The sequence below is a fragment of the Pleurodeles waltl genome, chromosome 10, assembly GCF_031143425.1.
Source record: "Pleurodeles waltl isolate 20211129_DDA chromosome 10, aPleWal1.hap1.20221129, whole genome shotgun sequence".
Classification (NCBI taxonomy): Eukaryota; Metazoa; Chordata; class Amphibia; order Caudata; family Salamandridae; genus Pleurodeles; species Pleurodeles waltl.
The window spans coordinates 242,999,258-243,025,697 of record NC_090449.1 but is presented as its reverse complement, the minus strand read 5'-3'; the positions used below and the strand labels follow the sequence as shown (position 1 = coordinate 243,025,697).

Below are 26,440 nucleotides of genomic sequence, written 5' to 3'. Positions count from 1 at the left end.
ATCTATCTAGCTAATCCTTGTTTAGAGATAGGATTTCCTTTGTGTGGTTGCTGAAAAGCAACGAAAAGTTAAGTTTTTCTAAACTCTTTTGTTCTACCAACAAAATACATAAGAGCTCTTTTAAGGTCAAGAGTATGAAGAGCTCTTTCAGCAGTTGAGTCTGGCTGTGGGAAGAAGACTGGCAATTCCACTGTTTGGTTAATGTGAAAAGGAGAGACTACTTTTGGCACAAATGTTGGATTTGTCCTAAGTACTACTTAATGTTTGTGTACTTGGAAGAATGGTTCCTCCAAAGTGAATGCTTGTATTTCACTAACTCTTCTTAATGAAGTAATTGCTACTAAGAAAGCAACTTTCCAAGTTAGAAATTGAATATCACATAAATGCATGGGCTCGAATGGTGGTCCCATTAATCTTGTGAATACAATATTTAGATTCCAAGCAGGAACTGGTGGGGTTCTTGGTGGAATAATACACTTAAGTCCTTCCATAAAGGCTTTAATAACAGGAACTCTAAAGAGAGAAGTATGTTGCATATTTTGTAAGTATGCTGATAGAGCAGTAAGATGAATTTTAATAGAGGTAAAAGCTAAATTTGCTTTTTGTAGATGAAGCAGGTAGCATACAATATCTTGCATTGATGCTTTAAGTGGGTCTATATTTTTGGGCGGACAGTAGTAAACAAAAGGTTTCCACTTGTTAGCATAGAATTGCCTAGTTGTAGGTTTGTGTGCTTGTTTTAGAACTTCCATACGTTCTAGTGGAAGGTGCAAGTATCCAAATTCTATGACTTCAGGAGCCAAATCTCTAAATTGAGAACATTGGGATTGGGATGCCTGATTTGACCTTTGTTCTGTGTTAACAAATCTGGCCTGTTTGGAAGTTTGTGATCAGGTACTACTGACAGATCTAGGAGTGTTGTGTACCAATGTTGTCATGCCCACGTGGGGGCTATGAATATCATAGTGAGAGAGATGTGACGCAGTTTGTTGACCAGAAATGGAATTAACGTGAGGGGGGGGGGGGGGGGGGGGGGGGGGGGGACGAGCGTAAGCAAATATCCCTGACCATTTGATCCATAGAGCATTGCCCTTGGAAAGAGGGTGTGGGCGTCTGGATGCGACATTTTGACATTTTGCGTTTTCGCTTGTTGCGAATAGGTCTATGTCTGATATTCCCCACATATGAAAGTACTTTTGAAGTACCTGAGGGAATTTCGTATTTGTGTATCTGTTGTTGCGTCCTGCTTAGAAGGTCCAGTAACTGATTGCATATCCCTGGGATGTATTCTGCTAGCAAGTAAATGTGATTCTGAAGTGCACAATTCCATATTGTTTGGGCTAGAAGGGACGGTTGAGATGAATATGTTCCTCCTTGTTTCTTCAGATAAAACATTGTCATATTGTCTGTTTTTATCAAGACTGTTTTGTGCCTGAGAATGGATTGAAAAGCTTTTAGGGCGAGAAACACAGATAAGAATTCTAAATGGTTTATGTGATAAGTTAACTGCATTTAATTCCATCCCCCTTGTATGGTAAGGTTGTTGAGGTGAGCTCCCCAACCTGTCATTAATGCGCCTGTTGTTATTGTGGTCTGAGGCACAGGGTCCTGAAATGACTGCCCCTTTATTAAATTGTTGCGATTCCACCACTGAAGAGATTTGTGCATTAGGCAGTCTAACAGTAGATCCTGCCACTGACCCTGTGCTTGAGACCATTGCTGTGATAGACACTGTTGTAGTGTTCTCATGTTCAATCCTGCATGCTGTACTATTGCTAAGCATGATGCCATCATTCCCAATAGTCTTGTGATAAACCTTACAGTGTTGATTGGGCTGTATCTGTGGTATAAGGTTTTGAAAAGCCTATTTCCTTTGGGGATTTGCACAGGCCAAGGCTTTTTGGGTATTCAGAATAGCTCCTATGTAAGGTTGAAGATGAGATTTTTGGTAGTTGATTGTGAACCCTAATGTGTGTAGGGTTTCTATTGTGTATTGAGTGTGTTCCTGGCATTGCATAATGTTGCTTGATTTTATAAGTCAGTTGTCTAGATAAGGAAAGACATGTATGTGTTGTCTCCTTAGGTAAGCTGCTACTACAGCTAGACATTTTGTGAAAACCCTTGGAGCTGTTGTAATGCCGAAGGGAAGAACTTCAAATTGGTGGTGCTTTCCTGCTATTAAAAATCTTTGAGATCTAATGCAGTCGTGTAATCTTGTTTTTGTAATAGTGGAATGACGTCCTGCATTTACCATGTGAAAATGTTCTGACAGGATATATACATTTAGTGGTCTGAGATCCAGAATGGGTCCGAGAGCACCATCCTATTTGGGTATGAGGAAATATAGTGAATATACTACTGTTCCCTGTTGAGATATTGGCACGGATACGATTGCTTATTTTAGCAATAACTATTGCACCTCTTGCTGTAACAGAACGTTGTGTTCGGGGGACAGTTTGTGATAGCGAGGGGGATGTTTGGAAGAGTACAAATGAGTTCTAAGCAGTAACCATTGCGAATAATTGAAAGCACCCACTGGTCTGTGGTGATGTTTTGCCATTGGGAGTGGAATTGCTGCAGTCTGCCCCCACAGGGGATGTGTGGGTTTGTGGTATACTGAGGAAGTCACTGTTTGGAGGGGAGTGGTGACACTCTTTGAGGCTTGAAATATGCCTCTGATGTGTTGACCTCTGTAAAAACCTCTAAGTGTTCCCCCTTTGGTAGTGCTGTCAACCTTGTTTAGCTTGCGAAGTGAAAGCCTCTGCAGACTGGGGCTTGAAACCTCCCCTAAATGGCTGTTTACGGAAGGAACCTCTATAAGGTGTAGTGTATAGTGCTCCCATAGCTTTTGCAGTGTCAGAGTCCTTCCTAAGTTTCTCAATAGTTGTGTCAAACTCAGGTCCAAATAGATGTTTTTTTTTTATCAAAAGGCATATTGAGCACTCCCTGTTGGATCTCTGGTTTGAACCCGGAAGATCTTAACCATGCATGCCTACGGATGGTTATGCCAGTGTTTATGCTTCTAGCTGCTGTATTGGCTGCGTCAAGAGCAGATCTTATTTTGCTATTGCTAATTGCCTGGCCCTCTTCAACAATTTGTCGAGCTCTTTTTGATGTTCTTTTGGCAAGTATTGTAAAAATTCCTGCATTTCGTCCCAGTGTGCCCTGTCATATCTTGCTAGCAGGGCTTGTGAATTGGCAATGCGCCATTGCTTGTGTAGTTACCCTCTTCCCAGCAGCATCAACCTTTCTGCTTTCTTTGTCAGGGGGAGGGGTATCCCCCTGATGATTGGCTATTGGCCATTTCCTAGCAGCGCGGTCTACAACAGAGTCTGATTGTACCAGTTGTGTGATATAAACTGGGTCTGTTGGTGCAGGCTTGTATTTTTTGTCTATTCCTGGAGTTAAAATTCTAGCCTTAACAGGTTCTTTAAATATGTTGTCTGCATGTCTAAGCATACTAGGCAACATCAGAAAGCACTGGTATTGTGAGTGGGTGAAGGACAATGTGTTGAAAAGCAAATCCTCCTCCAAAGGCTCTGCATGCATTTGTACCCCATGGTACTCAGCTGCTCTTGAAATAAACTGTGCTGTCCTCTGGTGGTGAAGGTTTGGACGGATAGAGGTCTGGGTCATTTAGTGGTATGGGATCTGGATCATACAAGTCCCAGGGGTCAACTCGATCTCCATGCGACTATGCATGGGAATGTGTTGGTGAAGGCAATGGTGGTGGTGGGGTAGTAGGTGGTGGATAGAAAGAAAGTTGTGGTGAAGAACTTTGTAGAGGTAATGATTTCTCCTTCCTTTTAAATATCTTTGCTGGTGGTGGAGCAGTGTCAAGAGTCTCTTGAAACGCCAGCTTTCTCTTGGTTTGTGGAGGAGGTGAAGCAATGATCTTTCCCGTCCTTTTGGATATGTATCCTTCTTTGTTTGAGGTCCAGGGTTTCAAGGATAGGTTGAATAGCTCAGCCCTCAGAAATATATTCTGATGTTCTATCTGTTTTAGAGGATTGATCATCAATGGTCTTTGAGCTGTATTTTAATCGGCTCGAAAGTCCTTGTTCCTCTGTATAAAAAGATATTTTTGGGCTCCGACGTGGTGGATAACTTTTTTGGTCCCGAAGGTACAGCCTGTGGTTTCGGCTCCGAAGTCGGACGTCGAATAATTGACTCCGAAGAGTGTGAACGTCGGCTTGGCTCAGATGTGGAGCTTTTAACAGATTTGCTAGACTCCGGCATTGAAAAAGGTGTGGCCTTTTTCGGTGCCTAACCCAAAGGTTGGTCACAGACGATTTTCTTTCGGGTGGAACCATGGCTCTCTGGCAGTGGTGCACCCAAGGCCTTAATAGGTCTCTTGGAAGTGGGTGTAGGGGCAGGTGTACTCACATGCTGAGCCGCAGTGATCGGTTGGCTGTCTTCATCAGAGTCTGCTTCGGAGTCGGTGTCCTGGATCGAAACAGCTGCCTGTGCCTGCTCTTCTTCTACGGTGTCAGTGGAGTCTGTATACTTCAATGCCATTTCGAGTCTCCTCGCTCTCCAGTCACATAGTGTCTTTTTCGACCGGAACGACCGACAAGCTTTACGGTCTTCTTCTCGATGTTCAGGAGAGTGACAGATTACATACCACGTGTTGATCTATGGAGGGGAATTTTGCGTGGCATCCAGGACCGAATCAGAATGGAGTCCGATCCATCAGGCTCCGGTGTGGTAGGCCTGAATAGGCCCGAGTAGGGCGCGAGCGCCCAAAAGGGCGTTTTCTTGTTTCCGACAGTACTATTGGCTCGATTACAGATGGAAATGCGATCGAAACAATACCGACGGTAAAATAAAGTTATTATAAAGTTTCCGATTCAAAAGTCTCGGAGCGAGAGGAAACACGTCCGAACCCGACAGCAGAAAGAAAACAATCTACCAAAGGAGTTGATGCCCAAGCGCACTGTCACCGAAAGGAGGAGCCATTCGATCCCGCGACTCGAAAAAAAGACTTCTTCGAAGAAAAACAACTTCTAACACTCCGAGCACAACACTAGATGGCGAGACCTATGCATAGCATGTGTATCCGCAGCTAAACACACACATTATATATATATATATATATACATACACACACACACACACACACCAAAAAAAAACTGCAGCGCACTCCGTAAATGCTTGTACCTCCATATGATTTATTCAGTGCAACAAAAAAATGTGTTTCAACCAAATGGTCTTCCGTTTGGTTGAAACGCATTGTTTTGTTGCACTGAATAAATCCTATGGAAGTACAAGCCTTTACGGAGTGCGCTGCAGTTTTCTTTTGTTAGATAATTAAACAGAAGGATCGATCTAGCCTCGTACATCGCATCAGCTGTTGAGCACGTCATTACATTGATCGCATTGTTTTTGAGATATATATATATTATATATATTACATAGTTATTGGAACAAGTTTCAATTTAAAACTCTTGTTTAACATCAATAAGAAATAGGTTTTCTACCACAGTGGGTCACTTTATATTTCATTTCTGCTTTCAACACTATCTATTCTGGGGGTGTTAATACTACTATATCAGTCCTATCAATTTCTGCATCAGAACAGTCTGCTTTTTCACAAACAAGTTTGATAGGTTCATTAACCAAAAAACACATAAACAACAAGTAGGATTACAAAAAATACTGTAGTGCATGAACAAACTAGAAAAAGACAAAGGGAAGAGGGATGGTTCTGTTGAATTCATAAAACCTCAGAAATGACCAGTTATGGTCACCACTGTAAGCATAAAGAAAAGCATTGTCAATATACTGGATAGCAGTACATGCCTGGGTGTGTTTTACTAGGGAGGTGCCGTCCCTGGTGTAAATTAACACTTCCAAAGGTTTGTATGGCTTAAAAATAATGGTCTTTTTGTATGTTTGTTCAGCGAATTTAGGGGGGGGGGCGTGTTCATATTATTTTATACGCATACATTTTGTAAAGTGCTCTAGAACCATCACAGAAGCAGAAGTATTAATTGTTCTGATCAGTCAACATCACACAGTTGAGGATTCGGATTACGCAGCAAGCCACCAGTGCTTTTAAGATGACCACTAAAAAACACTAACAAGAAAACCAGGGAGGCTATTTTGTATTGCTGCAAGGAAAACAGAAGTTGCACAGGTTCGTTGGGCATGCGACCCTGCAGAAAAACAAAACTCCTCTTAAGGCTGGTTAGCCAAAGAAACGAGATGTTTAAAAAAAAAAATACTCTGTTGAAAGGACAGTTTCATAGAATTTCTCACTCACTTTCGTGACAGCAGCAACTTCTTTTCTCACCACCCAGCGGCCCTGTGTAAATTTCCACATCTCAAAGAAAGAGCAAAAACATAAAATCAGTACGGAACATTTACAACGTTTGCACAGCAACAAATAAAAGGTACCCTGGGCGACAAATTCAGTGATCGTTAACTGCATTTGTTCTATGCCGGTTAGTGGTAACCGCTAAAGAATGAACCAACTTTCTTTCATTTTATCAGGTTTAACAGGCACATCGACAATGACAGTGTAATCCAGTCTTGTGAAAAACACAGTTGACACTAATATGAAACCGCTTTCTTGAACTGCTAATCACACGGATATTGTCTCTTCCTGTTTGTTGCAATGAAACACCTACTTGTCACCCTTTTGTATCAGTCTTGTAGCTTGAATCTTTCATATATTTGGTAGCACCAGCCTAGAAATGAGGGCCAGCAGAGCTCTTTACACTGTACATTTGCACTGAACCACTTGCCCATCAAGTGTGAGTTGCTGAATTATAGTGTGTGGTGACCAGTGGCAAGCCGATTATAAAAACCAAGATGTGCTAACAATGGTGCTCGAAATGTATATCTGGGACAGGACTAGGCAGCACACAGAGTTTATTTTTACATTACACGTTTTTCCCTTCGTAGACTTATATCAAATTGTATTTATTTACATTGAAGGGACAAGAAGAAAGAACGATTTGATCGAAATCACACGATTTGCTGGTCCAGGCCCTATATGAGGATTTAAACCAAAGTCAGTGGCTTGGGAGAGCAGCAATTCAACCAAAATTTACTCTTAGGAAAATTCCAACAGTGTCACCCAGCGGTTTGTATAAAGAGTTTAGAGTGAAGGGGTCACCTATGTGGTACACAGTGTACTTTAAAGGGTGCTATATCATAAAATAGCAGCACATGGAACCAGCACAGCTTGCAAGCATTCTGCATGCAAACACTGCTCACATGGACTTCAGAACCAGTAATATGAAGAGTAATCATTTACCACCCTGAGAAAAAAAGTGGACGGAAAGAGTTCCGTCCATGAAAAGCAAGAGGATCAAAGGCAAAAAATAATAATTCTCCTCCTCAAAGGATTCTTTGTTTTAAAATCTGAGATCCCAGGAAGGAAATCCATACCTCAAAGTGGGACCAACAGCGCATACAGACCATCCTGGATGGCTCATATGCAGAATAACCTCTGCCAAACACTTGAACATTGCAGGGAGGCATATTAGTTCCCATTAACACCCATAAGAAAGGTCTAAGTGGGTGGAGAAGTGAAGATGTGAATGCTAAACTGCATTCACTGCCACCAACGCCACATGTTAAGAATTTGAAACCTAATTCAGAGGAGTGGAAATGGAGAGACTGGAAGGGGGGGGAGTAAAAGTTGTTTATATCGTACCTACTTCACCACATTCTGCAAGCACCATTAACAGTTTACTAGTAAAAGAGAAGGAAAACTGTGCATCCACAAAAGAGACCTCCCAGAGACAGCAGCAAAATATGTCTATTCATGTCACCAAAAAACACTGTGCTTGAAAAATGGACTTCCAACAAAATGATGGAAACGGGCTGTGATTATTTTGGGAATGCTTGTGTGACTTGTCATGCCAATAAAGTACTTTCTATTAGACAGGAGGCGGCAACTGTATCTTGAAAATTCCTTCAACTGAGAATTCCATCGCAACTTCAAACAGCATATGAAAAGTATTCCCCTGTAAACCGCAACAGTCAAAGAGCTCAACCAAAAAAAAGCAACTTACCGTTACCTGCAACCCTCGCCCAAAACAATACAGATCTTTGGGAATTGTAGAACCGTAAACTCAAGCATTTGAGTGCCACTGTCGTGTGGCATCAAAAATGTGATCAAGAACTGCATTTCGCGCAATTCTAACTTATGAGAGAGAAAGTGAGTTCACAAACTGGCTCTTAGACTGAACCTCTATGATCAATGGCGTGTTATGGTGGCACCAAACATAATCCACATTAGTGACAAATTCCTGGTACAAGTGCATTAAAGCAGAAGCATCTAGATCCATAATCAAATTAGCGACAATGCTATCAGCAGGCAGATTGTGTAGGTGTTAATACTCTTTAGAGACAGACACTGCGGTGCAATAGCGCAACAGTTTAACTATTACAAAATTATCATTTCTTAATATTCCAGAAAAACAAATTATTCAAGACCTGAATACTGATGCCAAGTGCAACCCTTTCATTTCCCTCAAATGTATATACTAGTCTCAGAACTCCACCTTTACAATTTGGTCAATTCTTGCTTTTAGCAAAGTACCTATGATTTACTTGCGTGCTTAAGAGCTTCTTTCTGAAGAGTGGGTATGTTGCAACTGAGAAAATGAAAAAGTAGCTGTCTGAAATTCAGAGCATCCAGGGCTGACTATTGAGTGTCTTGGTATGTTTTGAAACGAAAGTAGGTTTCTCGGTTTCTTTTTCCTACATTTTTAGGAGAATGAACGTTAACACATAGCAATAATTGGGTCATAGTAGAAGACCATTCTACTTCTTTCTTTTTCACTGATATGATACTGAGAAAGGAGTGGCACTGGAGAAATGGAGAAGCACAGGAACAACCTTGGTGAAAAAACAAGAACTTTTTTTGAGAGAAATTTATGGAAAAATGAGTGGTGAAATATCTCGAGGAGACAGCAATACGGGATGTTATACCAACGAAAAGACATGGCAAACAAATCAGGATATGGTGGCAACACTTAAATATCTCAAAGGAGTAAACCAGATTGGAAAGAGCAGGTTTATTTGAGAACTTGTGGGGCTCTCAGCAGCCTTTGACACGGTCTTCCACAGCACCTTATGCACCAGACTACACAACGTAGGAATTTGCGGAAAAGCCTTGCAATGGATTCACGCCTTCCTTTCCGGAAGAACATAGAGAGTCCGTCTCGCACCCTTCATATCCAAACCAACTGAAGTCAGCTGCGGAGTCCCTCAGGGATCCTCCCCGAGCCCGACGCTCGTCAAAATCTACATGGACCCACTTCCAGCTATCGTCAGAGGTCACAGAATGAACATTGTTTTATACGCCGATGACACACAACTCATCAGATCCCTCACTGAAGACCTGGACAAAGCCAAGAGGAACTTTCACACTGGAATGAAAGCCGTCGCTGCCTGGATGAGGGAGAGCGGCCTCAAGCTCAACTCAGACAAGACTGAGCTCATCATCTTCAGGAACTCCACTTCAGCCTGGGATGACTCCTGGTGGCCCACATCACTCAGTGTCCCACCTACTCCGACTGACCACGCCCGCAACCTGGGAATCATCCTCAAATCCTCCCTAACAATGACCCAACAGGTAAATGCAGTCACCTCTTCCTGCTGGCACACCCTCTGCTAAGTCCACAAAATCTTCAAATGGATCCCAGACGACTGCCGCAAGATAGTCACACACTCCCTAGTCACAAGCAAGCTCGACTATGGCAACGCACTCTACGCCGGCACCACAACAAAGAGTATCAGGAAACTACAACTTATCCAAAATGCCGCCGCCAGACTTGTCCCGTCCCGAACCTCCCCCACCAAGAACACATCTCCCAGCACCTGAGACTCCTCCATTTACTCCTGGTGGAGAAGCGAATCAACTTCAAACTACTCACCCACACCGACAAGGCCTTTCTCAACATTGGACCAGGCTACCTGAATCATTGCATCTCTTTCAATAACCCCGCCAGACCCCTCCGATCTGCCCAGCAGGCACTAGCCACCATCCCACGCCCCCGGAAAACCACTGACCGAGGAAAATCTTTCACCTACCTCGCAGGCAAGAGCTGGCACAACCTACCCTTGCACCTAAGACGAAGCCCGTCACTCACCATCTTCAAGAATAACCTCAAGACATGGCTCTTTGAATGAGACCCAGACCCTTCACCAGCACCATGAGACCCGCACAGGTGAGTAGTTGCGGTTTATAAAAATTGACTGATTTGAGAACTTGTGTGGCTTTAAAAGAAGGCGTGGAGACTTCAGACGTGTAGAGGAAATGGTCAGGATTTAATTCTTCACAGGGAAGGTTGTGAAAGTACTTCCCGCAGAGGTGCAGGCATGAAGTAAAAATTGTAGCATGCTTCATCATGACACATGATGGAAAGAATGAGCCAGGGGTGTAGCTTCGAGGGGGAGGGAAGGCGGGAGGGGGAAGGTAGGGATGTTGGGGTGTGACACCCTCCAAATAAATGCATTCTTGGCTTGGTAGTTTGGTCTGGAGGCACTGAGTCAGGTCCGCTATGTCATGTTGGTGTTTCTTGTTCTCATTTTACTGAGAGCTTTTAATTTCTTCATTTTTTGGATTGGGAACTTAAATACATATTGTGAGTGGTTTATCAAAAAGGTAGTAAATCTACACTCGTAAGTATTTATTGCATGGAGGCAAATTTGCTACTTTGTGGAATTCACAAACAATTGCAGTAGTGCACATGGAAACGTGCGCTGTTCTCAGGATTTTAGAAGTACTAATGGCCATCAGACACACAAAAGGTGATGGGACGAACGCCTGGAAATTGTCCAACAACTGGAAATTGCTTGGGGTAGTATTCCAACTAGGCCAGGGTGACAATAAAATTACACCAGTATAGTTTCGGGAATTGTGTTAATCTTGTTACACAAAATTCCAAAAGTTATGCTATTACACAACTTTGCGTAATTATGCGCCATTCACAGTAAAAATATTCAGCAAATGTTGCAATTTACAACAAACATTTACTCTCACACACACACACAGCAATGAGCAGAATGCATTGTTCACAGTGCTCTTGTTTAAATGCATCATGGCACCAAAATTAACCCGAGGATGCATTTCACGTTAACATTTGATTACACAAATTTTGCACACCTCTAATTCCAAGACATTGTTTTTGCCCACTATGCCACTTTAGACAGAGGTCCACCTGATACAAATACATACTGACCCTGTTGCTCATTTGTACAGTCCATCTCCAGCCTTGGTCACCTCACCCCTCCGGCCTGTGGCTCCCCCCCCACCGCCCCCAAAATCAGACTGACTATACTACGCCCCTAGAGTGAACTAACTGGGTAAGATGAAAGAAAGAGATGGAGATGTCTACCTTGTTCATGTAGAAAGAAATACGTGTAAAGCAGAAGCCATTTTCTCATCTGCCATCAGTGTCTGTGCATTAAAAGGTATTTTAACTCTTTCCTTAATTCTCGGCACCATAAAGACTCACCTCCCTAAGGAATACTACATCACATTGCATTAACCATCCACAACCGAGCTCCTCTCTTATACTTGATTAAATTATGTTGACCATGCACAGCATTCTCTTGCCTTTTGGTTAAGTTTGTGCTACAGAAATACCATATACATTAATGTGTATATATGGTCATTTGCGTGCGGCCAAAGTGCTTTGGCATCAGTTACAAACTTCAAATATACACGGACGCCCCCCAGAGGTGTCACATTTTTCTTTCATACTTGAATCTAATCTGAGGGTTCAGATCTCCTGACATCTCACAACAAGTGGACAATTTATGCTACAGCACAGAAATGGGTCAGAGAACTTTCATGCAAAAAAATTAATTCACAATGAGGAAACTCATGTAAATTCCAGAAATGTCAAAGCTGTCACGCATACTTTCTACGCAAATCCATTCACTGAAACATACAGTAAGAAAGAAACATGGCCTGGTCTTTTTAAACTGTAAATAAATTCAAAGGCTTCGTATAAAGTTTCACTTAAATATCATCAAGGTCTCTCTTCTTGCAAGTTCAAACAAAATTTAAATTAGTGTCCTTTTTAACACAATCCGAAAGAATTACTTTGAGCCATGTTTTTAGAGTAAACACAACCAAAAGGCAGAAACTGAAACGATCTAGCATTTCTTGTTCACGGCCAGAAAACAACCGACTTTCCTGTATATAAAAGATTTACACTTACCACATAATCTCTCCCCCTGCACAGTACTTCTGCAGCAACTCCACTATGAGGACTTGTAGTGTCTTTTGGATAAATTATATCACTAGAACAACAGAAAGAAAAGTATAACTGGTTTTAGATGATGCATAACAGTTGAGCTTTTTCTTCAAACAGTCTCGACCTCCACCCTTGTCTGAAGGCTAACAGATGTCCCCATTTTCAGGCAGGATTTCTCACTCTGATATACCCCACAAAGTGCCTGGACTGGGGTACATTTCCACCATTCTTCTCTCACCACGTTGCCATTCTTTTTTCAGCCAACAGAGCTGGAAGGATGCACTTCCTCAGTGGGAGGGAAATGTGCGTTTATAGCGATACTTCAAGAATCTTTTTGACACCAAACCCAACATCTTTCTGTATAGCCCTTTTATGAATGCCCAAAGGCATTGCCACAAACTGGCTCTAGAAAAACACTTTTTGCAATAAGAAATTTGACTGAGTCACAACTGAGAAAAGACTTGCTACTCATGTTTTACAAGCTCGACTTTATTTTTTAGTCTTTCATTTTAGCTAGAAACTGTTGTAATTGCTTGTGGTATGACCTGAAACGGCACAATAGTTGTTTAAAATGTGCATGGTCAAAATACATCCCTCTGACGTAGCTGGACTTAACACACCTAAATGCAATACTTTGCTAAGCCCCAAGTTCCATTAGTTAGCTACTTGTTATACTGTAGCCATAACAGGAGACAGAGGCAATGTGTGGTAGTTACTTCTGGTATCTTGCCTTGTGGACGTTAACGTGAGAGGTACTACAGGCAATATTATATATCCCCCGCCACTGCCACATCACAGACCACCTGAGAAACCTGCACTGACTCCCAGTCAACAAGAGAATCACCTTCAAACTCCTCACCCACGCTCACAAAGCACTGCACAACACCGGGCCAGAATACCTCAACAGACGGCTCTCCTTCTACACCCCGACGCGGCATCTCCGCTCCACCGCCCTCGCAACTGCCCCATGAGTCCACAGAACTACAACCGGTGGTGGATCATTCTCTCACCTCGCAGCCAAAACGTGGAACACTCTTCCCACCCACCTGGGCCAGACTAAAGACTTCCTTAACTTAAGGAAACCTCAAGACTTGGCTGTTCAGGTAGTAGCAGCACCTGCTCCCCCCCTCCTCCCCCTCCTCCTCAGAGCCTTAAGACCCTCACGGGTGAGTAGTGCGCTTTACAAATTCCTGATTGACTGAATGAACTGCTCCCAAAGTCTCAAAATCCCTGGAGAACAGACCTAGTCCTACAGTGACATGAAGCATTCGTCACATTAGCTTTGTGCAATCTTTTAAATGTCCAGGAGTCGAGTGCTTAGGAAAGAACAGGCAATGTTTTTTTCACCCCAGTAGTAACAATTCTATTCCCCTTCTATTCACAATTTGTGAAAACACTTCTGCCTATTGGAATGTTAAATAGCTCCATAATAAGCTACCTGGCGCTCCTTAGTTCTCAATGCACATGAAGATAGAAAACAAAACAAGAAAATAGCTGCAGCAATGGCATGGCAAACAAAAACACAGTTTGAGATGGTTTAGTACTTAGAGAAAGCATGTACAGTGACAAGGCGGCTGCCCTCAGAAAACACTAGTGGGCATTTGCATCAAAGTAAATAATCAGTCTTGGCCACAATGGGAATGTTGCCTTCTGAAAAGGAAAGCCACAAAAATTAGCAATGCAGGAAACTACAAATCAGGAAATGAACTCCTTTGAGGACTGCCTGCAGCATTCCTTCAAGAGGCCTTTTGATAGCCCCTAGCAAAGCCTAAAGCTCCCATACTGCTCTGCCTTTAAGCACAGTTTAGGTTTCATTTAGAGCAGGATAAAATTACTGCATTCACAAATGGAGCCAACTTAGTGTAGGAGACTGGCTCTCTATACAGTGTACAAAAATGATGTGCGCCGTCTAGAATCCGAGCAACCCCAACTTGGTTTACAGAGGTAAAAACTAGATCACCTAATGCTTTAATGTTTGTAGTAGCTTCGTTGAGCAGTTAGGCCAATCTTGGAGAAGTGCTAGGCACTTGTTATACTCACAGTATCAATAAACGTGTTCACACTCAAAAGAAAAACTCAAGACCAATTTACAAAAATATTTCAGATTTTTTGAATATTTTTAAGACCAAGATCATCAAAATCTGGTAAGAACTTTCTAAGTTATGTTGTTTTCAAGTTTAGCAAAAACAGTCTTAATGTGCGCGATTATGCACCAAATGAATCCTGTTTTTAGGTCGAGGTCATCGAGGGGTCCTGTGGGCCAGCCGGAGAAGTTTAGGCAGTTCCCAGTTCAAGCGGGAGCGGCTGCTGAAAGTCTTGGGGCTGGAGCAAGACAGGCGAGGGGGACCACTTGGAAATGCACTGCACAGGCAGACTTCAAGGTAAGTCCGGTGGGTCCCCTTGAAGTGTAGAGGTTGCAAGGGGTGGGGGAACCTTAGAGCGCAGCTGTTTTTTCGATGCAGGGGCCAGGGAGGCAGGGTGCAGTGCAGATAGATCAGTCAAGAGCTGTGCGCAAAGCAGCCTTTGGAACCAGGGGTTTGCCACTTTGAGAGTGGATTGCTGGTCAACAGGGCCACTCTGAGGGTAGTTCTTGCGTGTCCTGAAGTCTCTTGAACAGTGCTTCCTTCTGGTCCTCGGAGAGTCCGGTGCGGGCTTTTCTCCTGGGTGCCCAATATTGGGTCCAGTACCACATGCTATTCCACGGTTCAGCCAATGAAGGTTGCAGTGCCACCAAACTTGGAACACTTGCATGGTTTGCCCTCCGGGTCTATCAGGTGGAATTTGGTCCGGCTGCTGTGTCCATTTCCTTGGACAGAGGCTAGTCAGTAAACTGGACCACTGGTTTCTGCTTTTGCTTGCAGGAGTGATGCTTTCACTCTGGAGGGAGGTCCTTGGCAAAAAAAAAAAAATTCAGAAGGTTGGCGGTCCTCTGGTTTCTTAGAGTCCGTCCGATATCCAGCCAACCCCTCAGCGGTGATTGTCAAGTCCTGGGAGCAGCAGGCAGGGTTTGGCACCTTTTTCTTGATGCAGCAGGACTTCAGTTCCCAAGTCTTTGGTCTTCTTTGTTGCGGGCCTTCTTGTGTCCATTGAATCTGATCTGCAGGTCTAGAGATGCCCACTAAATTCAGCATTTAGGGTGCGTTTAGGGGTATATCTAGTAGTGGCCAATAAGCCATCTACCTTAGGTTGGCTAGATCACTTTCTGGGGGCAGAGGTGCCATCCCTATACCTGATTGGCTATTTTCCTATCATGCAAGATGAAGGAAAATGAAATGGAGTGGTCACCTCGCCTGCAACACCTGGGGGGTGGTGCAGGATGGGGGTGGCCACTTCTCCTGGTTTTTGTGCATTTTCCCGCTGTTGCTCCTAACAAAAGCGGGGGTTTGCGTTTGCTGTTAGTAGCACTGCGGGAGGTCGAGTTTCAACGGTGGGGAGCCCTTTGAAGCTCGCAGGCAGGGCTGTGCACATTCCTGGGGGAGGAGGTGTAACACATCTGCCCATGAAGGGCTTTGTTTTCTGGTCCCAGAGAGCAAAGGCCCTCAACCCCAGGCATGCAGATTCTTGTCTGGTGGTGGCAGGCTGGTTAGGACCAGCCAGCAACCAGGCCAGGGTTAGTTGGCTTTTTCAGGGGTCACCTCTAAGGTGGGTAACATTTGCAATAAGTCCAATACTGGTACCAGTTTGGATTTATTGTTCTGAGTTGTTTGATAACAAACAACCCAGGTTTCAAAGTGGCCATGGTGTAGCTATGAAACTCATACTGACTCATGTCCAGCACATGTATTTAAAATAGCTGCTCTATACACTTACTATGTCCCAGGTTAAGCAAGAACACAGTAGGGGCATCGGTCTCATGCACCTATGCCCACACATGCTTTATAGTACACCCTGCCTTAGGGCTGGAAGGCCTGCCAGAGGGGTAGCTTACCTATATTGCATGCAGTGAGTAGTGGACAGGTCACAAAGGCTGTGTGCTATGTCATGTTTGCATTTTAGAATTGCACTAGGTCACTCAGTCTGCAATGGCAGTGCTGAGTGCAATTTGATGCAGGGTCCCCGAGTGTGGCACAATCTATACCCTTAGTACACCCTGCCCTGGTACCCAAGTACCTTTGACTATGAACTTATAGTGGCAGCTAAAGGTGTTGCAAATTGTGCAAATGCATCAAAACAGTCTTGGAACGAGATCTGGCCCAGAGAACCTCTTTCGCAGGGACCCAGGGCACTATAACTTTGAAACCACATCAATATACCAGGCAAAAAGGTGGGGGGCTAACCATGTCAAAAGAGGCCCTTTCTCACACTTAGGTCACATGTAAATCTGTGAAAGGTACTACCAAGTATATTTTTCCTCACAAGCAGAGGCTCTTCCTCACAAGCTTTGAAAACAGTACAATGTGCAAGTCTCGCATTGAGCAAGGGTTCAAGTAGAAACTTGAGAGAGAATTATCACACTGATGTGTCACCTCTGGAGCTACTATAAAATCACACAAGGTAATGTTCATGGTTCTGCAGATTTTGGAGTCGAATGTCGCCCATCTGTGCTTCAGTCCCCTATAATCACAGGCCAAATAGATGGAGTCCTTTGAAGAGTCCAAGCAACAATGAAGGGTGGTTTTTGCACCAAGGGTATGCACGGAATGTTCAGCCAATGTGACATTAGGAAATTATCAAATAGGCAGATTAACAAAGATTATTTTGTAAAAGGCTGAAACTAAAAATCTAAGTGTCCAAGATCCAGCCTGACAGCTGGGAATTATTATAAGGTTAAGAATCTGGAAAGGATCCCTTCCTTGTTACTAGGATATTTAGTCACCATTCTTAGGGACTGCAAGAAACCGAGGTGACTACAGTGCCGAAAGACATCCTCGGTTTAATGGTAGAAGAAGGGTATGGCCTCTGCAGTAAACAAGCAGAAATCTGTGGCAAGGAACACTACATGGAACAAGATGTAAAACAAAATGATGTCCAAATTAAGTTCAAAAAGAACAGTTTCAAATCTCACATCTACCCATTTCTCATTCTTGAAGGATTTAGTTTACATTTTATGGATACTATTATTCTTAAAAAATAAATTTAAAAAAAACGTTTCTCCGTGGAATAATAATTTGTATTTGGTGTAGAAAAGTAAAGTGCATTTATTTGAAAAGTCCATGTAATGCATCCTCTGACCATGATAACAAAAAAAAAAAACCTAAAAAAAAAAAAACCATTGCAGCCACATTAAGACCTAGAATTAACAATTCTATTCACGCTTGGGACTCAACCTTCCTCTCATTTTGCCTGGTTTTCAATCAAAAAATGAGCTACTGCATACTGGTTTGCTTACTCAAAGTATGACGCAATGCTATGCATGATCTTCAACCCCTTTGCAGACAAGGACGTCCTTGGCTGCGTCGCTGAGGCGTCAAGGACGTAACGGTTGCGTCCTGGTACTGGCTCATGGAGGGAGCGCTAGCGCTCCCCCCCCCAGCAGCCTCGCCTCAATGCCCCCACTGCAGAGATGGAAGGGGAAATTGTTTCCCCTTCCACCCCACCTCCCCCGTGGCATCTGATGTTGTCAGCCCGTGATCGTGTGCTGACGACATCATCGTGATGCGATCGGGCAGCATAAATGCCCACTAGACACTAGGGAGTTTTTTTTCATTGTCATGTGGGTAGCGGCCCCTTGGGCATGAGCCGCTCCCCAGGGGGCCAAATTATTTTTAGGCCATTTCTGCCCCCAGATCAGCCTAATATAATTAGGCCGAACTAAACCCCTAGACACCAGGGATAATTTAATTCTTTTTTATATGTGGGGAGAGACCTCTTAGGCAAGGGTCACTCCCCAGGGGGCCAAATTATTTTTAGGCCATTTCTGGCACCCCCGGGGCATATCGACCTAATATAATTTTATACTTATGCATAAGGGGAGCGGCCCCTTGGGCAAGAGTCGCTCCCCAGGGGGCAAAATATTTTTAGGCCTTTTTTGCCCCAACCCTGGCCGATCTGCCCCCCTGGAGGGCAGAAACCACTAGGCACCAGGGATTGGTGTGTGGGTTTTGTTTGGGGGGCAGCCCCTTGGACAAGGGTCACTTCGATGGGGGCAGATTACTGTTGGCCATATCTGCCCCTCCTACTTTTGGAAGGTCCATCTGCCCCCAAGGGGGGGGCAGAAAGCCCACCAGAGACCAGGGAAGATTTTTTTTTCCAAAATAAGAAGGTGGGGGTATGGCCATACCCCCATCCCAAATAAATGGGGCCAAAGTTGTTCTGCCCACTAGTGGGCAGATTGGGCAATTACCCCTGATCCACACCCCAAGGGGGCAGAAAGTCTACTAGATGCCAGGGAATTAAAAACAAAAAAATAATAATAGTGGGTTGGTGGCTACCAACCAGTATGGGCCTGGTTATGCCCCCACCCCAACTGAAGGGGGTAACAGTCTTTCAGCTCGCCGCCCCGCACACTAAAACATCTTGTCCCACAGCAAGTAAGAGGACATTTGATTATTTTGGGATGTGGTTTTACATTTGGGCCATAAGAGATTGGCTAACTCTCAAAATCGTCCCACTTGGAATGGTGGGGGCTGCACTTTTTGGACTTTGGGACGCTGCCATGTAGAAAAATCCACAAGACCTAGACACATCTGAAAACTAAACATCTGGTTGATTCCAGTGTGTTGTGCTTCACATGCACCCCGCGCCATTTTCTTACCCACAATGTCCTGCAAACCTCCAACTTTGCTGGAAACAACACATTTTTTCTACATTTTTATGATGGAACCTTCCGTAATCTGCAGGAATCCTCAAACTTCCTACCACCCAGCATTGTCTCAGCTATACCGATAACAATTCTACTGCACTTGTCAGCCTAAAAATGTTTTTTATCTAACTATCCTTTTGGAACCGCTTTGGTTCCCCCTCAAGTTCCACATGTTTTTGGCTCTTCCCTGTCAAAGGCACTTAGCCCACCACAAGTGAGGTATCATTTTTACCAGGAGACTGAGGAGAACGTTGGGTGGTAGGAGGTTTTTCCCAGTGCGGTGATCCCACACAGAAATGTAGGAAAATTTAGATTTATTAGCTAAATTATAGGTTTGCTGAGGATTTTGGGTAAGAAAACATTGGGGGATCCAAACAAGTCACACCTCCCTGGACTCCCTCAGGTGTCTAGTTTTCAGAAGTGTCTGGGTTTGGTAAGTTTCCCTAGATAGCTGCCGAGCCCAGGACCAAAAACGCAGTTGCTGGCTGAGCTTGAGGCCAAAATCCACAGCTAGACACTTTGCATAAAAGGCTCTGTTTTCTTTGGGAAAACGTGATGTGTCCAAGTTGTGTTTTGGGGCATTTCCTTTCGCGGGCTCTAGGACTACCCACACAAGTGAGGTACCATTTTTAATCGGGAGACTTGGGGGAACGCTGGGTGGAAGGAAATCTGTGGCTCCTCTCAGATTCCAGAACCTTCTGTCACCTAAATGTGTGGAAAAAGTGTTATTTTTTTGGCCAAATTTTGAGGTTTGCAAAGGATTCTGGGTAACAGAACCTGAGAGCCCCACAAGTCACCCCGTCTTGGATTCCCCTGTGAGAGCCCCACAAGTCACCCCATCTTGGAATCCCCTAAGTGTCTAGTTTAAGAAAATGCGCAGGTTTGGTAGGTTTCCCTAGGTGCTGGCTGAACTAGAGGCCAAAATTCACAGCTAAGCACTTTGCAAAAAAGGCTCTGTTTTCTTTGGGAAAATGCGGATGTGTCCATGTTGTATTTTGGGGCATTTACTGTTGCGGGCGCTAGGCCTACCCACACAAGTGAGGTACCATTTTCATCGGGAGACTTAGGGGGGGAGCGCTGGGTGGAAAGAAATTTGTGGCTCCTCTCAGATTCCAGAACTTTCGGGCACCGAAATGTGAGGAAAAAGTGTTTTTTGGCCAAATTTTGAGGTTTGCAAAGGATTCTGGGTAACAGAACCTGGTAAGAGCCCCACAAGCCACCCGATCTTGGATTCTCCTAGGTGTCAAGTTTCCAAAAATGCGCAGGTTTGGTAGGTTTCTTACACCCACTCCCCCCGCCCCAGAGCAATAAGATGAAATCCCAAAGGTAGAAGTGAACGCAGGAAACGGTCTTGAAGACTCTGGTTCCTTGCAGCCTCGCAACTCTATCCCATTTGTGGCAGTGAAGACGTTTTTTACTCTACATACCTGAAGAGGCATGGAAACAAATAGGTTTTCAAAACAGTTACTATTATAATTGATCGAGCAATGTCGGCTGCTCTTGGCTGTCTCAGAGACCTACAAGCTCTTTGCACTTAATTTGAGGTGACAAAAATCAAAGCTCTGTATGGTTTCAAAGGGAGACCAATGAATGGGAAATCTTAACGCCTGCTGATGAGGATTGTCCTGGTGCACATTTATTGCCAGCTTATTCAGGTGGCAATAATCAAAGAAGCCTCCAACAAACAATCGGTCATTCTTCTAGTGTGCAAGCAAGACTGTCAGCAGCAAAAGGAGACCTGCAAATGGCCGGTGATTTACCAGCAAACATCTGTCCCAATGTTAATGATGGTAGAAGGCAAGTTATTTAAAAAAAAAAATGTTCCGCGCTGGGGCTAGGAAACACCCCTCCCGCACACCAATATTACCAAGAAGGCGTCCATGAGTTTCCCTCCTTGACTAGATGGTCTGAATCTGCAGTGTGGGCACGGGAATCCTATTTTTCCTCCCAAGCAGCACACAATGCAGCTCAGAGCACAGAACGTATCTCGCAAAAGGTGAGCAATCATTTAGCTAACATTTTCACTATGGGAGAACTTGCCCATGGAGGCTCGGTTTAAAATGCCTTATCAACACCACCCAGGAAGGCTTTGGAAGTGGTGAGGCAGTACCTGACGGGGTTTAACAGATTGTACCACGGAGTCAATTCTCTCCAATATTATAGGCTGTCCGACGACCCCAGAAATAAAAAAAAACTCCACATTAACGTTCAGCGATCTATTTATCATTTGTAGAAACAATTTGCATTTTTGAATACCTTAGAATGGAAGCAGGTGAAGCTGGATCAGTGGCAAGGCACAACGGTCGCCACAGAAGTCAAAATTAGAACAAATAATTGTCCTTTCAACAAAATAAACACTAAAGGGGACAGGTCAAATTCTTCTGGGACCTGAAAAAGTTACAAAAGGTAGGAGACATAGCAGGTTGCAGCTCTGATCAGTCTAAAGCTAGGCAGAAGTTGAAGTAAAAAAAACAGAAGCCTTTGAAGGAGTGGTGTGAACGAAGGGGTGCAGGGTCCCATACGCCCCCCCAAAGAATATGCAAATCATTTTAGTGTTTAGGGGTCGAATTACCAATCACACACCTGCATCATAAACATCTCAATCTCCTGGCAGTCTGAAAGACTGAATCAATAAGCAACACAATGACAATTCTACCCATGCCAAGAACAAATTAAGCTTTCCGCAAAAAATCAATAAGAGGCGCAAAAAAAAAAACATTAAACTAAGTTAGCTAACTTGGAAAGTCAAATACTTACTTCTACTGAACAGATTGCTTCTAATGATAAACAGAGTATGAAAAGGTTAAATTCGTTGATACTTAACGATTTACGACAGCTTAAGAGGCTAAGATATTTGGAAACCCCGATCGTCTAGTTGCTTTTGTTTTTAAACTCTCATTATTAATCTTAATTTACGAACATGTTATCTAGGATACCAGATCAGGAAATGGGATTTAAACAAGACTTTTAAAATTACAGTCACCATCACAAGTACCGTTGTGATTGACGTTTGCGGGAATGGAGAACATTTTAAAGCGTGAAGGACGCTGGGCCTACCTCTTCACCACCCAGTTTCCCTGGACTAACATCGCCACCTGCTGTATACAACGGAGAACGGCAGTCGAATCTGTTCCAGTGGCCATGAGACCCATGAGGTTGGCAAATGGCATCACCTTGACTGGGGGAAAATAATAAATAAATCACGTTAGCAGTCGTTAGGTTTAAGTCAGGTAACTGAGAACATCCGACACTGTACAAATTGCGAAAACCCAAAGAAAAAAATATTGGTGCTATTACGATACTCTAAATTACTACGACATAATCTAAATTACGGCGACTCTAAATTAACTAGCGCAGGGTTGCAACTAAGGGTGATGACACTTCAGTTAATCGTAACTTTAACTACTGGAACTTTACAAAAAGTCATTTTTTTCTAAGGGTCTATGGAAGAAGATAATTACAGCCGCCAATTTCAATGCTCAGTAAAAAGAAAGGGGTTACTCAGGTACACGGTTCCTGATTTGTGCCCATGAAAAGGTATAGTAACTCAAGCCGTGTGTGAAATTCTTGGCTTCGCCGACAGAAAGGCAGCAATGAAGACGGAGTTTGTGCACACGGGACCTCTTGGCTGAACTTCAGTGGATTCAGGGTCTCAGGGTTCAGTCATGCGACAACAGCCCAGTACGTAACAGGAGAAGCACAGATCTACTGGAGTTGAACATGCACTGAAATGTGAGGCTAAATACACCTCTTCCTGTACCACAGAAATATCTGGGACAAAGTTACATTTTCCCACAGAGACTACTGTCGAGGTGGTGTTATTGGACAGGAGCAGAAATAAAGACGAGGCAACAGTAGACGTACACTTAGGTACGATACCCGCGACGGAACCAAAGGCAGACCTTTCACAAAAAAGAAATGCAAAAAAAAAAAAAAAAATCCTACCACTCCCAGTGCAGTGAAGTGAGCGTGTAACCGCAGAGCATGACTTTATCTCGCGTAGTAGGGTTTCATTTGTTTTGATTTAACCTCGTGCCTCTTTATCCCACCACCCTGCACTTCTGCCTCTTCAGCTCGCCGTGCAGGTTCTTTTTCATCCCCACCTTCTCCCCCTTGTGACTCTTTTCCCATTTTTTTCTTCCTCCGCCTTTCTCTCCTGTCTGCCTTTTTTAGGGTTGAGCGCAAAGCACTCTGTCCCTGGTGTAATCTCTCTATGGGCTTCTAATCACGCCCACGTCAAGCGCCTCAGTTAGGTTGGTTCGTGGGCTTGCCTTTTAAAATTAGCTTGATTTAATTTGCGAAAGGCATGCATACATCATGCCTTTTTCGGTGTTTAGTACGCCTCAAGCGCACTGGCCAACTTCTGAAAACATAGGTTTCATGTTTTCTGTATGGTTTTTGCACAATTTTTTCTCTTGATTTTGTAGGCAGCGCGATCTCGCTGGGCAGTAATAGAGCGCTTTGCATGACATCGACCCTGTTACATGGATAACTGCAGTTTTGCCGGTTACATGGATAACTGCAGTTTTGCCGGTACGTTTCACTGCGAGTGAACTTCTGTTTCCTTTTGTGTGTTTGCTTTGCGCTCATGGAGGCCGTCAGCTCATTTATGTGAAACGGTTTTACTTTTCAGTTTATGTGGCAAGAAAAGTCTGGTTAGGAGTTTACAACACTAATTGCTTTAACTCGGGAGAAGCGAGACCTAGTGCGTTGCAAATGCTTGTTCTCTCTTGCTCTGGATCAGTTTGATCCAAAGTAAGTCCCTGTCTTCAAGAAAGAGTCCCATGCACACCGCCTGCAACCACTGGCACAAATTAAGCACTGTTTGGCAAGGCTTTGCCTTCCAACCCTGCAGACAAAGGGCCCGAGTTAAATCTTGGCAGAGTGGTTACGCCATCACAACGGTGATAGATATCCTGTCCGCGGAATAGAAATACCATTTTATCCTATGGGATTTATATTTCGGCAGACGGGATATCCTTTACCGTTGTGAATGTTGGTCTGGCGAAATCTAAATCAGACTTAAGGTCTGTAAAAATGGCAATCAGTGATGCATGTCACAGCACCAATTTTCAAAATACATTGGTCAAAATGCCCCATTTTGCATAAAGTTCTGAAGAGAAAATATAAAAAAATAAAAAAAATATTCAGGGCCAGATAATGGGACCCAAGCGAAATATTTGTCATTAGCAGCAAACTTTGTATGTGCTTAAGAAACTTATGTGTCCAGTACAGAAGGGCAATTTTTCTGCCACAGAAATGGCTTTCCCTGGATAGAGTGTGATCCCCTGGGAAAAACGCTCATTTAACATCCAATGTAAGGAGAAAGAACAGTAGAATGCCCCTATGTGCTCCAAGTCAGTTAATATGTCCGGTTCAAGAAAATAACAGAGTTGACTGTCATTTTCCAGGGAGCTCCCATCATTGGTTAAGGTATACGTATAAAGTAAGCACCACCAGTGACATACAGCTCTTGCACATGTAATCTTCGATGATGCCAATCATTTTATGCTTAGAGTGCCTGGCAGCCTGGACTACTGCACAAATATGCTGGAGCAGTGGTTCTTAAACTTTTGTCTTCTGTGAACCCCCACATAATCTTTAATGGAATATGAGAACCCCAACTGAATCATTATTGGAATCCTGGACCTCCACAGTCATTAGTAGAAGCCGGGGACCCCGGCCCAAGCAATTTCAGTTATACGAACTGCAAAGAACAAAATAATTCAATCAAACAAAACATTTTAATGGGAAGGTTGGGGCTTTTATAAATTCATTTGAGATCACCCATCGTCTGTATATTATTCCGTTTGATGCACTTGAAATGCTCCCACTATTCAATGTGAAGATCCAAATTCAATTTTTAGCCCCAAATTTCAAATGCCTATATATTTGCAGAATGTTTTAAAATGTTCAATTTAACATTTTGCTTCTTTATTTTTATACGCTTTATTAATCTGTTAACAGTAATTCATTTTCTAAGTAATCGCGCGCCCTCTGAGTAGGTGTTGCAGACACTCACGGGTCCCGGCCCACAGCATAAAAACCGCTGTGCTAGAGTACTGCTTAAACTACTAATCTATTATGAGTGATCAGTGTTGCTCAGGTGTGAGCGGGGTGCATTTTGTGCAGGGATGCTCGACTGTGCAAGCAGTCTAATATGGGCACTAGGGCAGCTGCTCAAGGTTTTAAGACTGTGCAGATGTTGCCAGACTTTTACAAGCTCAGACCTCAGGGAGTAGAATACATTAGGTGACCGATACCGCAACTATGCTAAAGTCTATACTGCTCTAGAAAGAGAAGCCCAGATTATGTGCCTTTTAATATAGCTCACCCCAGTTTGTAAAGCACCACTGCCATGACAGTGTACATCCCATCATGCCTTTCCCCTAACACGTAAAGCTACCTCGACACATAAATGTACAACCCTCACACAGACTTAAAACACTATTATTCTACTCTCCGCTTCCCTATAGTCACCCTACATGAAAAGCAGACCCAACTAGCAGCACTGCAGAGCACTCTAGAAGCTGTTTTTTAAATTTGATATATATATATATATTTTTACATACGTAGCATTGCATTGTGCCAGTTGCCACATTGCTATGAATTTAAAGCGCTATTTTCAGGGGAGTCTGCATATTGCCCTGGATGTAAAGCTCTATCACAATGACAGTTTCCAACCTGCTCTGTATATAAAGCCCTTTGCTAAGACGGTTTTCACCTCGTCTCGTATGTTAAACACTACTGCTATGCTAGGCTGCACATCACACACAGTTCTATAAATGCAGCGCTACCGCTGTCCTCGTTCCCAAATGGACCTGTAGATCAAGCACCAAGCTATGCTCGTTCCCCATTGGTCCTGTAGATAAAACACTACTGCAATGCCTATTACCATAAGGCACAGTAAGAGCGAATGATGTGCTCGTTTCCACACTGCGGACTATGTTAAAAGCACAACTACTATTATGGCCGTTTTCTAAATTGTCCTGTTTCTATAGCATTTTTGCTCCCCATTACCATAATATTCTGTAGGTAAAGTCATACTGCTATATCCATTTAAAAAACATCATCCTTTAGGCAAAACATTATTGCTTCTATTGCGTTTTACACACTGTGCTATTGTTACGCCAGTTTTTATGTTCCCCTGAATGTAAAACACTGTTGCTATGGCACTTTCCATGCTGTCCTGTATATGCAGTGTAAAGTGCTCCCGATGCTCCTCGCAGCGAGGCTTGAGTAGGATAGAAACCAAGCTATTGGTCTTTCTACTGGTGCCATCTCACGGACTCCCTCTGCATGGGTCACCCACAGCAGCTTCCACACATACACAGAAAAGGCCTAATCCTGATGCTTCCATCTGGTTGACAGCAAGCTTGGGAGCCAATGAGCAGGTCATATTGTTAAAGGTTTTTCTTATGTGCAAATTTGGGTGACAAATTATTTGTGCAGCTAGTGATTTTAATGATGT

At 43.5% G+C, this 26,440-nt stretch overlaps 1 protein-coding gene across 2 annotated transcripts in view; it reads right to left on the bottom strand.

The window, feature by feature from the left end:
- POLR3E (RNA polymerase III subunit E) overlaps positions 1-26,440 on the bottom strand; it is a 205,228-nt gene that overhangs the window by 69,463 nt on the left and 109,325 nt on the right. For both annotated transcript variants that reach the window (XM_069210304.1, XM_069210303.1), the window contains exons 13-15: positions 22,027-22,147; positions 12,192-12,273; positions 6,266-6,325 (exon numbers count right to left, since the gene is read on the bottom strand). In XM_069210304.1, the coding sequence (XP_069066405.1) occupies positions 6,266-6,325; positions 12,192-12,273; positions 22,027-22,147 (263 nt within the window). The remainder of the gene's footprint in view (positions 1-6,265; positions 6,326-12,191; positions 12,274-22,026; positions 22,148-26,440) is intronic.